Genomic DNA, 16,997 nt, shown 5'->3' with positions numbered 1-16,997 from the left:
GTGCTCATGGACGGCCGGTCTGTGCAAACAACGGATGTGGTGTCGGCCTGCGGGACACAGGAGGAAGTGGTGGCTCATGGTCCCAACCTGATACGCTCAGGGGCTACTGCAACAGGAAGCTTGAAATCATAGAGCACAGATAAAGAGAGAGAGGGAGAAAGAGCGGGAAAAGAGAAAAATAAAGAGGTGCTGCACACATAATTTTTAACATGAGCGCGGAAAACAGGAAGTGGACTGCATCACAAATAAACACAGGGAGCAAGAAGGGGGTCGGTGGGAGTCAGTCGCCACACTGACACAGGATGTGGTCTGCGCAACACGTTTAGAGCTGAGTGAGAACCACAGACCTCCCTCATAGATACACACACGGACACACACGTACGCTCTTCCCCCCCAGGCTTTTTTGCAGTATGGTCAGGACTGGTGGGAGATCGGAGCCAAGCAGTGACCAGCCCCCACCCCGTCCCCCTGTCCCCATCCCTCCCTTCCGTTGGTCTCGGCTGCTGTCGCCTCCACGCTTCTATTCTCACAGCAGCTGTCACCGCAGGGGCCCACGCCAGCCACACACAAACACACGTTTTGTCACCCGCCTCACACTGTGGAAAATGTTGACAGTTTGTGACCTCTACTTCTCCCAAAAACGAAGACACACAGCGTTCGCACACATTAGGATATGCATTCATGCAGACCGCATACTCTGATCTCTGCTGTCTTTTATCTTTTAGTCTTTAATTCAAAGCTTGTCGACCGTTTAGGTAGCTTGTTGCGTCTTACTTTTTGGTTTTTAATTTTCCAATAGTGACTTGTGGGTGGGTTTTCGGAACGGCTAATCTGTATAATTAGGCTCCACCAGACCCCATTCAGATGTGATGTTTGGGAGCGTCTGTATTGTACAAGCTCTCATGTTCAAAAACAATATGAATTCAGATTCTTTTTAACAACCCACGATAGTTCTGTAATCTGAGAGATTTACAAGTTGGAGGTTTTATCCATTAAGAATTAATTGGATTGTGAAAAGTGGTTAAATGTGAGTTTTCATAAATAGCTAAAAACTACTGTTTAAAAGTGTGGGGTCAGTTCGTTTTATTTTATGTTTTTGAAAGAAGTATTTTTTTCCCCAAAAAGTGGCTGCTTTAATTGGATTAAAAAAATATATATACATACATACATATACACGAAACGTAATATTTGTTAAACTTGTAATAAATTCATGTTAAATTGTTTAAGTTTCATGATTTTAATTAATTAGACATGCTTTTTGATTGATAAAATGTAATTTAACCATTAAAAAGGAGTCCAGAAAAAAAAAAGAAAAAAAAACGGAATCTACCCCCCCCCAAGCCGTAAACCTAGGGAAAACACTGCACACGCATATACAGATATATATATATATATATATATATATATATATATATACTGTAATGTATAAATGTAATTTAATCCTGTGATGGCAACACTGAATTTTCAGAATCATTACTCCATTCTTCAGTGTCACATGACCCTTCAGAAATAATTCTAATATGTTGATTTGGTGCACAAGAAACGATTCTTATTACCAATATTAAAAACAGTTGTGCTGCTCAATTGCGCAGTGTAGAGAGATTCGTTGATTATAGATGTGAGATCGAGATGAACTAAGATGAGTGCCAGCTTTTAATGATTTTTAAAGGAGTTTGTGAATTTGATTTAATACAATACAATTCAATAAACGAAATTAATATTAAGTGACTTACATTGTCTGACTATAACACTATTATCTGATTTTGCTCTATTTCATCGTGGAAAATAGTTTAAAACAAAGACACAGCGGAGCCGCTGCGCATCTCCATTCAAACACAGCGGTGTTTCGAATGAACGTTTTTAAAAAAAAAAATGAATCTAGTGAGTCAGTGATTCATGATTACCCATTCATAAAGACAGCCACTTGCTTCATTCCTGAATGAATCAGCTGTTCGAATGAATCAATTGAATGAGTGATTCAGTAATAAAAATCAGTGACTTACCACCACCTGCTGGCAGTTTGTTTCATTTTAAAAGTATCTTTTCAGTTATTTAAATCATTTAATATTTCTATATTCAAAATTGTATATTTAAAACAGTAATATCATCGTGAATTTATGGATTTAATTGCACTCATTCCACTTCTGAGCCTCATTAAATGTCTGAAAGTGCACCAAGCCACTTTTGTGTTCTTCTGTGCCACCTCTACAAATTAATTTAGTTAATACTGATTTAATTTGATTGGTAACTTATATTTCTTACTCTACTTGTTTTAATTACAATTTTTAAAAAGCTTATATAATATAATTTTTTTAAGAATTTGACAAAAGATTACATACTTTTAATAAAGTTAGAGGAGTCAAATATCACCTCGTAATGGGAAGGCTACTTTTTGATACAATTTTGGATAATTGTTTAGAAGGTGCTCCTAAAAAGAAAAGTAAGCGTAGAGCCCTGTAAAGAGTTGGATTCTCATGCTAAACATGACCATAGTCTCAAAACATGACAAAGCCCCCCCCTGAAAAACTGTGTGTTATGTCCACTTTAAAACAAAAACCTTTTGTAACATTATAAATGTCTTTACTGTCACTTTTGATGAATTTAACAAGTCCTTGCTAAATAAAGGTTTCTTATTTTAACTTTTGAACAGTAGTGTATTTGGATGTTGGGTTAGGTTGAATACAGGCAACTTCTTTACATTTACAGCACTAACAGTCTAGCAGCACAAGCACAGCATGCTAACCCCTTGCATTTTTTTATTAATCTACTTAAAAAACAACAACATATATTAAAGTATAAAAGATATGCTAGTTGACCGCATAAATTGACCCTTTAGTTGGTAGATTCTTCATTGGAAGAATTCTTGTAATTGTACTTCAAATGTGATGAAAGGTCAGAGCATGGAGAAGTCTTTTTATAGTTAACAGTAAAAAAGCAGGACGACCATGATGACAAACGCCATGGGTACAGAACTCATGCCCAAACCACGTCCACCCACACAAGAACCTGTTTATTCAAGGCAGCCTGGGAGACACAGGGAGACATCAAAACAGTTGATGACGGCATGACATGCCACTCTCACCTCTAGCAGGAAGGGCAGGGCGGGCACGTATGTCTTGGTGTTGGCAGACAGCAGGATGATCGCTCTGACACAATGCAGTCGCAGAGGGTAATACCGAGAGATGGGCACAAGCCTACAAATACACACACAAACACATAATGGAGCCATCAATGACTTGATAGAGATGAACTGAAAACAGTAGTTCTGTAAGCGAACAAATAATGTGGATTTTTTAGCATAATTTTTTTTAATATCCGAATTGATCTTTTGTTAGGTCTTCACTTTTGCAGACAGAAAAGTAATGCAATATTCAAAGCTGAAGTTCTGAGCTCAAATCGACATACTGAGAATTGTAAATTTAAATGTGGTTAATGGCGCCACTTGCTGGTAAAAACATTGTCAAGCCAGTAACTCACAAAGTCATTTACAGAAGTAGCTCACCCCCAAAAAATGTAATTGTGATTTTTCTGATAAAATTTTTTATTGTGATAGCGATTTAAAATGTTTTTAAAAATCTCAGCTTGCTGTGCTTGTTTGTAGGGCTGCACAATTTTTGTGACTATACTTTAAAACTATAAAATAATAATAATAATTAGTATTATTATTATTACTAAATAAACCATTAAATATTACTAGAAAATAATAATTACTATTATTATTACTACTTCTAAGTAAACATTTAAATTACAAAAAAAACACTATTGTATTATTCACTGTAAATTAGAGTACTTGAGAGAAATATAATAATTGTACTTTAAGAACACAGTGCCGCACTTTACTCTGAAACATGCAGTGCATGTATTTGATCATCACACCAAACTATATCGCAATTTCGATTGTATTTTGATTAATCATACTGCCCTACATTAACGACTTTCTCTCCAAAAATGACAAAAAAAGCAACACACTGGCCCATTTGACTCGAGTAATATACTCAAAGTGGGTGAAATATATCTTTAAAGATGCTGAGCAAAAAACTATAAACGCAAAAAACATCAACAACAAACAAATAAACAAAAAAACATTCAATCATACTTGATGCAGCCGATGATGACTTGACACAGTGGGTAGATCAACGGCTCCAAAACCTCACTGGGGTAAATGGTGCTCAACACCCGACACCACAGATACAGACAGTGCACATACTGCCAGTTATACACGGACTGATATGTCTCCTGAGGATGCACAAAACAGAAAAACATGGATCACGATAAGCTGACAAGCTGATAAATCTGCAAAAAATATATTGGACGTATTTCTTAGTGATCCAATCCAAAAGAAGAAAAATGTTTGTTTTTTATCAAGAATTGATTGGATTGTGAAAAGTGTGTGCATGAGAGTTTGCTGCAACAATGCCAAACAATTCTTAAACAGCAATTTTAAAAGTGAAGAATTTTCTTTGGAATAACAAGCACAGATGAATCACTCACAATAAGATCAGGATTGAGAAAACAAATGTGATCAATTTTATTTTCATTTTAACTTCACATAGTCATTTTTTTTTTACACAGAAAAATACAGGTCAAGACTTCTAACTACCTTCTTCTTCAAATTCATGGCGTTCCTGAGGTGGATGGCTAACTGACGGATATAAATAAAGGCATGCTGGTAGGACACCTGTGTGTCCAGTGAGTACATCTCAGCAAGAGTCCGCTGCATGAAATTAATCATGGGAAGAGTGTTGGGTGACGTGAACTTGCAGTTCTTTACGTAGGCGATGTACATTTGCTGCAAACAGAAAACTCACTGTTAATAATGAACATCTTCACTAGTATTTCATCATATTTAGCATTTCTTCATATTTTATATGAAGAGCAAATATACATTAAATATACCAAAAGTAACAGCAAATCCATTTATAATGATTCAAAAGATTTCTATTGCGTTCTTTTCTATTAATCAAAGAATCCTGAAAAAGTATCACTGTTATTACAAAATATTAAACAGTTGTTTCAACACTGTTTTGTTTTTTGAGAACCGAATCAGCATATTAGAATGATTTCTGAAAGATCATGTGACACTGAAGACTGGAGTAATGATGATTTGCCAACACAGAATTATTATTTTTTTGATCAAATAAATGCAGCCTTTGTGAGCATAAAAGGCTTTAAAAACATTTTAAATATGTTACCAATTGCAATATTCAACTCAATTTAGTATGCGAGCAATTATTTTTGTCAACTCATATTCTCTTGCTGTTTATGTTATTTGAGAAAACAACAATATATGACAGGAATATTTAGTGTAAATCTCATCAAATGGGAAATAAACTGATATGTTGTAAAATCTAACTTACCTTAAGAACAGAGTTTAGGTAGATTTCCTGTTTGTTTCGGCAGATTTTGTTGAGAGCCAGGAAGGCAAGGACCCTTACAGTCTCCTCTCCTGTGCTCCAGTGTTTGATGAGACTCTAGTGTCACAAACGAAAAACACCACAGATGCTGACCTTTTTTTGTTGTTTGATTAAAAACATCCATGTCAGTGCACTGAGCACCATTTCTGTCTTTAAGTTAGCGTCATTGATTCGCAGTGCTTACTTTGAGAAAGTGCCTGCACTGTTTTGGCAGACACAGGTAGTATGGCACCATCTGGTTGGCATGACGGAGAACTGCAGCTACAACTGTGGACTGGGTTAAACTGGAGAGGAGCTGAAAGAAAAAGTATATCACGTTAACACTTGGATTGAGGTACTGGCTAAAAAGAAGAAGAAGAAAAAAATGTAGGGAAACATCTACCTGAACAACACCGGCAATATACATCTTAATATCAATCTGATTTTTCTGCCACCTGGGACTTGAAGATGGAAGTATTAATCTGAAAACACAATATTATGTGAAGAAATCTGACTGATTCAAACATCTATCTATACAGCAAGAGGAACAGAGCTGTTACTTTTTCTGGCCTTTCTCTGGAGCTTTCAGCTTCAGCATTTTGTTCAGAGCTGCATGCATGTCATTTATGCAGAACAGGATGAGGGAATTGAAGACTGTAATTGGAAACAGGCTGTCAGTGAACACATTAAACATATTCGGTTTTGTATGCAAGTGTTCTAAAAAAGCCGGTTAGTTACCAGCGCTGTCTGAGATGGTATATCGACACAGCTCCTCAGAGTCGCCCTTCGTTGTAGCCACGGCAGCCTTGAAGGCTTGTGTGATGTCCCTAATCAATTTAGCCGTGGGCTCTTTCTGGAAAGAAAAACATTAGAAAAAAATTAAAGAGTTCTAAACCATGAATCTTCCAGATTAAATTGCAAACATTACAAACTTTGATTTGAAGCAAAACCCTGGACCACAAAAGCAGTCTTAAGTCGGGTATATTTGTAGCAATAGCCAAAAATACATTGTTTGGATCAAAATTATTGATTTTTATTTTATGCCAAAAATCATTAGGATATTAAGTAATGATATCCATGGTAAGTTCCATGAAGATATTTTGTAAATTTCCTACCATAAATATATTTAAACTTAATTTTTGATGAGTAATATGCCTTGCTAAGAACTACATTTGGACAATATTTAGATTTTTTATTTGCACCCTCACATTCCAGATTTTCAAACAGTTGTATCTCGACCAAATATTGTCCTATCCTAACAGACCATACATCAATGGAAAGCTTATTTATTCAGCTTTGAGATGATTTATAAATCTCAATTTCGAAAAATTTACCCTTATGTCCAGTTTTGTGGTCCAGGTGTATATATATACTGTATATATATATATATATATATATATATATAAATGGGTTAAAGACATTAAGATGTCCGCAGAAAGCACATTAAATGCAAGTGTCTACTATTAAGGTTTCAAATAAGGTTTTGGAGGATAAAATGTCAAAATTTGCTTGAAATAATGTTATATTGTCATTCAGTGTAACACAATATTTATGTAAAAATTCAAACAACATGCTTATTCTGACGTGTACATATTAAAATATATAAAAGAATAAGAGAGCATATTAAATTTTATTGTGTTTTAAAAGACCTAGGATAGTGGCAAATTTTAGAAATGTAAAATTACAACTAAGTAGTATTTGGGGTGAAAGTAATTAGTCTTTTAATGTCAAATTGATTTTTGTTGTAAATATGCCTGACAAGTTTATTACACTGAACGACATTTTAGTGGGTCTCTTCTGTAAATCAGGGAAAAATGTATATTTCTTTTTTGCACAGAAAAACAAAAACAAAATTGCAATTAAATTAAACAGAAAACTTTTTAATTTTTGGGGGGGAAAACAACAATTTAAAGCAGTATTACACTTATTGTTTTTATGCTTAAACCCTTTTTCGTCTTTGACCCATACACACACACACACAATCATCCAAAAGTGTGTGTGTTTTTAGTGTTGAGTCTCTATGCTCACCAAGGCTGCATCTATTTGATCAGAAATACAGCTTTTATAATTATTATAATTTAAAAATTTTCTATTTTAATACATTTAAAAAGGCAGTTTATTCCTATAATGTTTAAGCTGAATTTTCTGCAGACATTTCTCCAGTTTTCAGTGTCACATGATCCTTAAGAAATCATTCTAATATGCTGATTTGCTCAGCTAACATTTCTTATCAATGTTGAAAACAGTTGTACTACATAATGTTTTGTGATTCTATTTTTTAAAGGATTCTTTGATGAATAAAATGTTCAAAAGAACAGCATTTATTTAAAGGGGTCATATGATGCGATTTCTATTTTTCCTTTTCTTTAGTGTGTTATGTAGATATTTGTGTATGTATAAGATCTGTAGAGTTACAAAGCTCAAAGTCTCCCACAAAAGGATTTAATCTATCTAAAAGAGAAGGCTGATCCAGACCGGGCTAAAACGCCTCATTCAAACATGCTCCCCATATCTCTACGTCACGATGTGGAAATATTTGCGTAATGCCACCCAAATGTTCACGCAAAGAAAGAAGGCATGGCTTCAGGAACCGCAGTAGTGTTGATGCAGCTATGTCAGGGAGACGCTGTGTGTTTGGCCTTCCGAAAGTAGATGCAATGAGGAATCATCGGTTAAGATTTATTTACTACAGAACAGCACAACCCAGATGTTCGAATTTGTGCAACGCATTTTATGGATGACAGTTCTGTGAACCTAGGAGAGTAGCCTACAAGGCTGGATGTGCAAAGGCTATTTCTAAAAAAAATGGGTCAATTCTGACTTTGCTATGACAATCTGGCGCTTCTGAATCAGCTACTGTAAATATGTTTTCTTAATAGTTTAAGTATTTGCTATTGACTGTTCAAATGCAGAGTTTTGCGCCGTGTAGAGTATCGCGTCGTGTGTGTGTGTGTGTGTGCGTGAGAGAGAGACAGGGTCACATCACAGTGACCAATCGTGGCTTGTGTACTGCAAATACATACGAGCATCATCACTGTGTCTGTCACGCGACTCTGCTCCCCTTTCGGGCTTGAACTGATGGTAAAACGAAGGACATTATGTACTGTCTTTACATTTATGTTGAAAGCTGAAGCTCGTGATTATGGAAAAGGGCGTTACATTTCCGACGAGTGCTTGCGGTGTTCGGCCAATCACAATGCACTGGGTCAGCTGGCCAATCAGAGCAGACTGTGCTTGTCAGAAGGAGGGGCTTTGTAGAAAACGAAGCGTTTGAGAGAGGCGGGGCATAGAGGACCTACAATAATGTACAGTATTTGAAAAATAATGTTTTTGAACATTAAAGCATGTCAACAAATTCTGTTACACCAAATACACAAAATAATGATCTTTAAAATAGCATCATATGACCCCTTAAAAAATTGAAGCATTTTTTAACATTATAAATGTCTTTACTGTAATTTTCGATCAATTTAGTGCATCCTTGCTAAATAAAAGTAACATGACCCTAAACTTTTAAACAGTAGTGATGGGGTCCTACTCCTTTACCTCAACATTCATTTCACTGATTAGTGGCTCTTTACCAGAAATAACAATATCTCCCCCTTGTGGCAGTTTCAAAATCAACAGCTAACCATGTCATTGGAAAATGTAAATTTCAGGGTTTTTTGGTGTCACATTTACTATAAAATATAAATCCATATAACAGCTTGAAAGAAAAGGAAAAAAACAAAACACACTGGTCATCCAGTATAGTTAAGCATCCTCTTTTGACAATGAATGAGAGCTCATACTGATCATCTGAAAGTTCCTAACTAAAAACACACTGAATAAAAGATCATATAAACATGTTACCCTGAGTCCAGTTCTCCAGTTCTCAATCATTGCTTCAGTGACTTTGGTAGCTTCTCTAGGCTTTTTCACATCCTTTTTTCCTGATTCCCCCTCGTCATTGTCATCATCATCATCATCATCAGCTTCCTATTGTCACATAAAAACTGTGATTTTTTATATTCCAAGGAAAACACACATTCACGCTAATTGTAAACTTCTGATTTATAGTATAAAAAGTAATTAATAATTTGTTGCATAGGAAGAACTAAATGACTGACCTCCAGTTGAGAAGGGAGTTTGTGGTACATCCTCTCCTCTTCATCCTCCTCCTCATCTTCAAGGCTATCAGAGTCTTCAAAATTCAGGAGCTTCTGGTCATTTTGTTGTAAGAACTCATAGAATTCTGGGTCTTTCCTCTTGAGGGCTGACAGCTGGTCCTTGTGCTCAGATGCCTTGCCCTGCTTTCCGACAGACCTGTGACACAGTTGATTAGAGTTAGATCACATTATCTCACAAGCTTCCTCCAGTGCTAACAATAGCATACACTCAGCAAACATTTGTAGAATGTAGCAGAGAATGGGAATAAAAATGGGACACTGGAATTACCATTAAAATGCGAAGGCCATACTTACGTCTTCTGAGTTGCAGGTTTCTTCATCTTCCCTTTCTGTTGTGTTGATTCCTCATCCTCACAATCATCTTCCTTACCAGAATCAAACCCAGATAACATGAACTCATCCACACTGAGATCCTCCAATTTCCTGCACATAGATGGCACATCACTAAAGCATTCGGTAAGTTTTTGTTTACTACGTGTTCAGCTAGTTGCATCTCAAGTACGTATATCGTGTTAGTTTTGTTTACATTTATGTGCACATTAATGCTTTACAAAGCACCCTTTTAGTAAAAAAAAAAGAAAAAAAGAAATGTATTTGATTTATCATCTCAGTCAACTACATGTCATAGCTTGTCACGTGACCCCCTTCATGTAGAATAAAACAGCTCATTCTAGATTAGGGGATTTCTGTGGAAAAGTTTAGAGAAAAACAGTGTAAAAAAATAAATAATAATAAATATCTTCATCAATAAAATTAACTAAATTGAAATAACTAAATTTCATTAAAACAAAAATAGATTTATTTTAATCTATTTTTGTTTTAATCAAATTTAGTTATTATTTTTATTGATTAAAATTTTTTTTAAATAACGTATCTAACATCACAGCACTTTCAGCGAGTAAAAAAAGTTATGATGTAACATAATATAAATGAAATATTTTCCAAATAATACGTATTAACATTATATATATGTTAATAAGCCTTTATATATGAAAGTATATAGCTGCCTTTTAAAAATTTAGGACGGGGGGCCCTAGCATGTAAATGATCATAGTTGAGGGTCCATCCATGACATCTAAACTTCAACATGACTGTAATATTAATCAAAAGTGCTGTTCATTTCGTAATGCGTAGAGCTTTTTTAATAGCAAAAAAATTACTCAAGTGTGTTAACAAGGAAGCATGGTTTCCTTCCACTATAAAGTGAAAATGTAAGGAATGTTTTTTTTTAGAAATTACATTTGGAAGGTTACTGAATACTTAAGTTACAAAAGCAAAAGTTTATTTTCTCAAGATTAGAATAATATTAATCCAACTCTTAAAAAGCACATGTAGATTTAGTACACAAGAAAAAGACTATTCCTAAACTCATTTTGGAGCTGATTATGGTGAAAAATATAAAAATGAATTTAGACTTAACTATTATATATTTACGGTCAATACGACCATGTTCTCTCCATAAATGTTGAGTAATACATGTTGATCTCCCAAAGACAGCTGAATTTGAGTTCATCAGTGGTTAAACCTAGCTAGCTATCGTCAAATATATAATCAGATACGTGTTATATGAAGTGAATTGAGCTCTGACACCTCCATATACAGTCAAGTTCGGTGTACCTTAACTCAAGCAACAACATATGATGATGCTTGCGAAGTTAAATAGCTAAGAATGGCACATACCTCTTGTTTTTCCCTGCCATGCTGGATAAGAAACGTGCAAGGGACGCAATACCCACAATGCACCGCTTTCGGCAGCTCAGCTGAGTTGATCTCTTGGTTAACGTAACATTTGCAATAAACACAGAACAAAAACGAAAGCCCACAGTCGTTTTAACTAAAGGTCATAATGTCTACGTTTTTGATTCCTTATGTTTTTGGTAATATTATTATAAACAGACTTTATTTGTCTCTACATATAGGTGATACAGGATTTTTGTTGTTGTTGTTGCCAATTACAGAAGGTTTCCAGCCACTTACGATATATAAAATTAATAAAAAAATGATATAAAATACCTCACTAAATATATCAAATCCACCGATACAGGTCTCCCACCACAAAGGTTGGTAGACAAAGCACACATACTAGCACCGTTGTAACAACAAAGCCCAGACACATTTGTGGGGGGCGTGACATATTCAACAGAACATTAAAATGTTTAGTAATGCAGATCGGAGCTGATGCGACATTTGATGTAGCATGTCAACTAACCACACACGGCTAAATAAATCACTACATGCATCAAAATTAATCATCACACACGGACAAAACTGGAGAGAGCGCTACACAGAAAGAAACGAGTCTTATCAATCAGACACAGACGACGGCAGGTGGTGAGTTTACATTCTGATCTCATCCAGATAGCTGACAATAAAAGCAACATTTATTTAATTATCATTTCATAGCTTTAAAAATATACGTCATGCAAACACATGCTCATCGTGTCAAAGCTGCAGTGTTATGACATTTCTCCATGGTATTGTTGTGCTCTTTGTTCAGACATCAGTTTGTCAGTTGATCATGTTTAAAGCTCATGCATTGAGCATTGACCTCTCCGTGTCTGGTGCTGTAGTTTAATAAAGCGTTTGAAATGTTATGAGGGCTGAACGATGCTTTTCATTTGTCAGCTGTCAGTGCAACTGATCTCTATGTCTGCACTGTATCCCCTTTGAACAAAGAAAATATGAGATCAGCTAAGAGATTCTTATTATACTGCTATATAAGGCAACATACTGTATTCCTCTATTGTATGATTTTACGTGTAGTTATTGTATATACGTGGACAGCAGACATTTATTTCCTATACATGCACAATGAGTTTGAGCAATTTCCCATTCGAGAACGAATCGTTGTTTTGAGTCCACGTTTTGAATCTTTTCAATGAATCGGTTCAACCGTATTGACAATTAACCCCACTCTGAACGATTCGAATCGCGTCAGAAACTCGAATCCCCTTTTTTAGGACATGTCGGAATGAACTGGTAAGATTAATTCTAATGAATGAAATGTATTACGCATTCAAAAATAGTTTTTAAATGAGAGAAAACGTAACCTAAAAAAGTAATAAACGGCCATTTGTGCCAACGTATGGTTTACTTGGAATATTCAAAGCATGTAATATGCAAAGCATGTATATGATATCAGGGACCTTGTGTAAACCTACTGAGTTAATGACGTAAAATAATTGCTGAATTATTTTAGAACCGGTTCTTTGAAACGAACTGTTCGAAGGAGCCGATTCGCGAAAATGATTCGGGCTTTCCATCACTAACTAACTGTAGTTAAGGAGGTGTGATTTAAGAGTTGTGTTGTAGCTTTTAACGATTATAGAGGTTATCAAATTGCTCGACGACACCGTGTTCAGTTGTGTTTGGATGTGAGCAGTTTTATCAGAGCCCAATTTAAGAGCCAAATAATTAGAAAAACAAACATCCGGCGCGACCTTAAAAAGTGACGTCAGCCTCCAGCACTCTTGCGGCTTTCATTTACGTCACCAAACTGAGGCTTCATGCATTTTTCATATGGACTCTTGATACCGCTGCACTCTAGGATTCAATCCGAAATATTCTTCATAAAGCAGAGAAACGAAACTAAAGGAAAGGGCGTCCATCAGATCAGGTAGTGCTGGTTATACTCAGTGTTATTGTGCTGCATGACTTGTATAGAACAGAGGAGGAGGGGAGAGATGCTCTGTCTGGATGGCACACTGTGTGCTGAGTCAGATTTAATGATACTGGGGATGTTTGTAGGGATTGTCTTTAGCTGCACAGTAAATGTCTAGAATGTAGGAAGAAAAGTGCAATTTCTATATGTATCATGCAATCTGGATAAACACCAGTTACTACAGCTATTGCTACTACTGTAAAATCTTAAAATATGAGTATACTTTCTTTTTCTAACAGTGTATGAAGCTTTCAAAAATGTTCATATTATTACAGTCATATATTTATTTTATTATTAATTAGTTTTTATTTTACACAGTACAGTTTTATTCTAGTAGCAATGGTCTTACTATGGTTACGACGGACATTTTTAGTTAAGGGAGTTTAGTTTTAATGGAGTATCTTATGATAAATGCATCATTGCCTGAAATGAACCATCATAATACAACTTTTATTCAGCAGCAATGCTGGAGTGTCTCAATTTGTTACTGTTTGTTAAGGGCCACACAGAGACATCTTTAGAAACCCTATGCTGAGTGCCTACCAAAAGCTATTGTCAACAGTTTTTTCTCTTCTGCATGTTTAAACAGTTTATTAGTGACCTCGGGTTTCAGACCGCAGTGTTTGCTTTGTATAACTACAAATACTGAGCCTATGACTCCATGCACTTTTCATGCTCTTTCACCTGTCGGCTGTTATTTGGAGTAACATGAGTAATGCTTTGGAGTTGGAGTGGTATTGTTAGGAAAACAGTGCCTTTTAATCGTTCTATTCATCAAAACATCCCATTGCTGGGTGCTGTATTTGATTTCCTTTAATACAGTATCCACCTCAACACTAATATAGAAGAAATGGCATCTTGCAATGGAATTGGAATGCTATTTATCACCCTCCTTTAAAATGTCTCACGCAGCTCCATCCCACTCAAAGTGAAGTGTATGACAGATACCAGCACATGCTACCGTGGGCACCTTGGTTTCTATAGTGATGCCTTTGATGGAGAATTGAATGAGTGCAGCTGGCTGGCCAACTCATCACAACGTGTCCTGGTCCAACCTTTCCATACCACTGGTCCTTTCAGCTGGAACATGCTTTCATTTTTATAATCAACCAACCGGTTTATTTATTCAGTGAGTGTGCTGGAGTCTTCGTGCACAAGAGACCAAATTGAAAAAGCTTTCAAGGCCTTGGGCCAGTGAGAAAAGGCCACTGACTATTGAGGAGCAAACCATATGTAGCTATAAGCTGTAAAATGAGTGGGAATTTGTGAAGTGATCATTTTCATGATATTTAATGCTTGAGCGCTTCGGCCTGGATCGCTTCTCCCATTATGATTCTGTACTCGTTGTTCAAAATGCATTGAAGCCACCATTATGCTGTATGGAAAGGAAATGTGAACCAAGAAAGCACAAATTAAGATGGATTTACAGCCTGGCGAATAACTCCAAGTTTGTTAGAGGCAATGCACAGATGTTAAGCATGTCTAACAGCTAATTCATAATTAGCTTTAGCTTGAATTAGAGTTCTTAAAACCCTTGTGAAATAATTTTTTATTTCCTTGATTTAGCCCAATCCCAATTCTACCCCTTAGCCCTTCCCCTTTCCCCTACCCCTCCGTTTCGTGCATTCACGTGAAGGGGTAGGAGTGTCTCGATTCTCTTTTGGTTGGAGGGGTAAGGGGAAGGGCCAGATAGACCTTCAAACGAAGATTTTTCGGGACCACACTTCAAAAGAAGGGGTATGAATTATCTCAGCATAAACCAGCTTCAGCGACATCATGGCTGTCCGAGTGAACAAAAAGACATTTATGACATTTTTGTTGCACGTTACCATTTAGATGGTTTCAAAGCTAACACACATGAACTAAAAGTCACAAAAAACTAATCTTGACTTCACATGGTCTTTAAGGTGTATTGTGTAGTGTTTATTTCTGATGTGTACATTACCTCAGCTTCCTTTTCAAGCCTTTCCTTCCTTCCTGCCGTTTGTCATCACCTAATGTTTTTTCCATGCTTTATTCTCTTCCCTGTCCTGGTCTCAGGTCAGCAGGTGCCTGGTTTTTCCTATTGCTCGTGTGTCCCACTGAACCTCAGACTAGAGTGTGATGGTATGAGTCAGGACAGTGTGGGCTCTTCAGAGCCATGAACTATTCTGAACTTATCATACACTAGACCTAATAACAACGCACTGATTTAAACACCATTATACATATCAAAACTTGCTTGCTTAACACCACAACCTCTGGACTAATTTGTTCTCACACTGAGTTTGTGCATTTTTCTTCTAGGGAATGCTGCTTTTTACATTTTCTCTAAATGTTTCCGGTGTCATGAACATCATTGACCATTGGTAACATATCAAAATCAAGCAAAGTTCATGCAAATGATAAAATGTGGTGACAACTAATGTAAGTACAGACAGTGATCCACTGTCTGATGACAGTTAAATACAGCAGTCAAGTAGGAACGTCTGCTAGCGTCCAACAGCACAAAGACTCAGAACTCTGATCAGATGTTCAGCCCATTTGTGATCAGATTTTCAAAAGCTACTGCCAGTTAAGCAGTACCAATAACTTTAGGGCACCTGCTTTGATGGACAGTTCAGCTACTCAGCGCCCTCCATAGGCCACTGTATGTGTGAACGGGCCATAATGGTATTGTCAAACCCACGGGAAACTGCCTAAATCTACCAGTGTTCTGCAAAAGCCTCGATTTGAGATAAACTGCTGTGTTAGTGATGGGAAGTTCGGCTCTTTTCAAAGATTCGGCTCCCTTAGAAGAGCCGGCTCGTACGGCTCCCAAATGGCTCTTTATTTAGTATCACTCCGAGCCTTCTATTTTAGCCCAATTTAGCAATTGTGAATGGTTTGTGTGTTGGTAAGCAATTTTTTATTCAGTGTTTTCATAAAAGCCTTATTTTTATGCATTTTTTTTCGTTAGAAAAAAAAATACACAGATACTATTATTGAACATTTTAATAAACTTTAATAATAGCCTAACACTTTAGTCTTTAGGGTAGGTTGGCATTCAGAAATATCAGATGCCTCAGCTTGGATGTGATGATGCGATTTCTCCGCTCTGTGATTATTTGTCCTGTTTTTGAGAAGGCTCTCTCTGAGGGGACCGATGTTGCAACAAATTGCAGTGTGTTCCTACCTTAACCAATGCTCTTGCGTTTAAATCCGGCTCCCCTGTCTCTCTTGGTGTACCTGGCCTATACCACTACACTCGCTACAGTGGGGCAAAAAAGTATTTAGTCAGCCACCAATTGTGCAAGTTCTCCCACTTAAAAAGATGAGAGAGGCCTGTAATTTTCATCATAGGTATACCTCAACTATGAGAGACAAAATGAGAAAAAAAATCCAGAAAATCACATTGTAGGATTTTTAAAGAATTAATTGGTAAATTCCTCGGTAAAATAAGTATTTGGTCACCTACAAACAAGCAAGATTTCTGGCTCTCACAGACCTGTAACTTCTTCTTTAAGAGGCTCCTCTGTCCTCCACTCGTTACCTGTATTAATAGCATCTGTTTGAACTCGTTATCAGTATAAAAGACACCTGTCCACAACCTCAAACAGTCACACTCCAAACTCCACCATGGCCAAGACCAAAGAGCTGTCAAAGGACACCAAAAACAAAATTGTAGACCTGCACCAGGCTGGGAAGACTGAATCTGCAATAGGTAAGCAGCTTGGTGTGAAGAAATCAACTGTGGGAGCAATTATTAGAAAATGGAAGACACACAAGACCACTGATAATCTCCCTCGATATGGG

The 16,997-nt window shown here is 36.5% G+C and overlaps 2 protein-coding genes across 2 annotated transcripts in view; one reads left to right on the top strand and one right to left on the bottom strand.

Annotated features, from left to right (window-relative positions):
* Positions 1 to 11,334, bottom strand: part of noc2l (NOC2-like nucleolar associated transcriptional repressor) — a 31,670-nt gene extending 20,336 nt beyond the window's left edge. Inside the window, exons 1-12 of the mRNA XM_016280119.1 lie at positions 11,243 to 11,334; positions 9,857 to 9,985; positions 9,503 to 9,698; positions 9,246 to 9,371; positions 6,132 to 6,246; positions 5,954 to 6,047; positions 5,797 to 5,875; positions 5,599 to 5,709; positions 5,358 to 5,471; positions 4,601 to 4,789; positions 4,097 to 4,236; positions 3,083 to 3,194 (exon numbers count right to left, since the gene is read on the bottom strand). Coding sequence (XP_016135605.1) covers positions 3,083 to 3,194; positions 4,097 to 4,236; positions 4,601 to 4,789; positions 5,358 to 5,471; positions 5,599 to 5,709; positions 5,797 to 5,875; positions 5,954 to 6,047; positions 6,132 to 6,246; positions 9,246 to 9,371; positions 9,503 to 9,698; positions 9,857 to 9,985; positions 11,243 to 11,262 — 1,425 coding nt within the window. The 5' untranslated portion in view covers positions 11,263 to 11,334. The remainder of the gene's footprint in view (positions 1 to 3,082; positions 3,195 to 4,096; positions 4,237 to 4,600; positions 4,790 to 5,357; positions 5,472 to 5,598; positions 5,710 to 5,796; positions 5,876 to 5,953; positions 6,048 to 6,131; positions 6,247 to 9,245; positions 9,372 to 9,502; positions 9,699 to 9,856; positions 9,986 to 11,242) is intronic.
* Positions 11,335 to 15,958: 4,624 nt separating this feature from the next.
* LOC107591126 (kelch-like protein 17) overlaps positions 15,959 to 16,997 on the top strand; it is a 10,979-nt gene continuing 9,940 nt past the window's right edge. Inside the window, exon 1 of the mRNA XM_016280167.1 lies at positions 15,959 to 16,010. Coding sequence (XP_016135653.1) covers positions 15,959 to 16,010 — 52 coding nt within the window. The remainder of the gene's footprint in view (positions 16,011 to 16,997) is intronic.

This window comes from Sinocyclocheilus grahami, unplaced genomic scaffold (assembly GCF_001515645.1).
Source record: "Sinocyclocheilus grahami isolate Dianchi unplaced genomic scaffold, SAMN03320097.WGS_v1.1 scaffold137.1, whole genome shotgun sequence".
Classification (NCBI taxonomy): Eukaryota; Metazoa; Chordata; class Actinopteri; order Cypriniformes; family Cyprinidae; genus Sinocyclocheilus; species Sinocyclocheilus grahami.
This window is presented reverse-complemented; position numbering and strand designations above follow the sequence as displayed.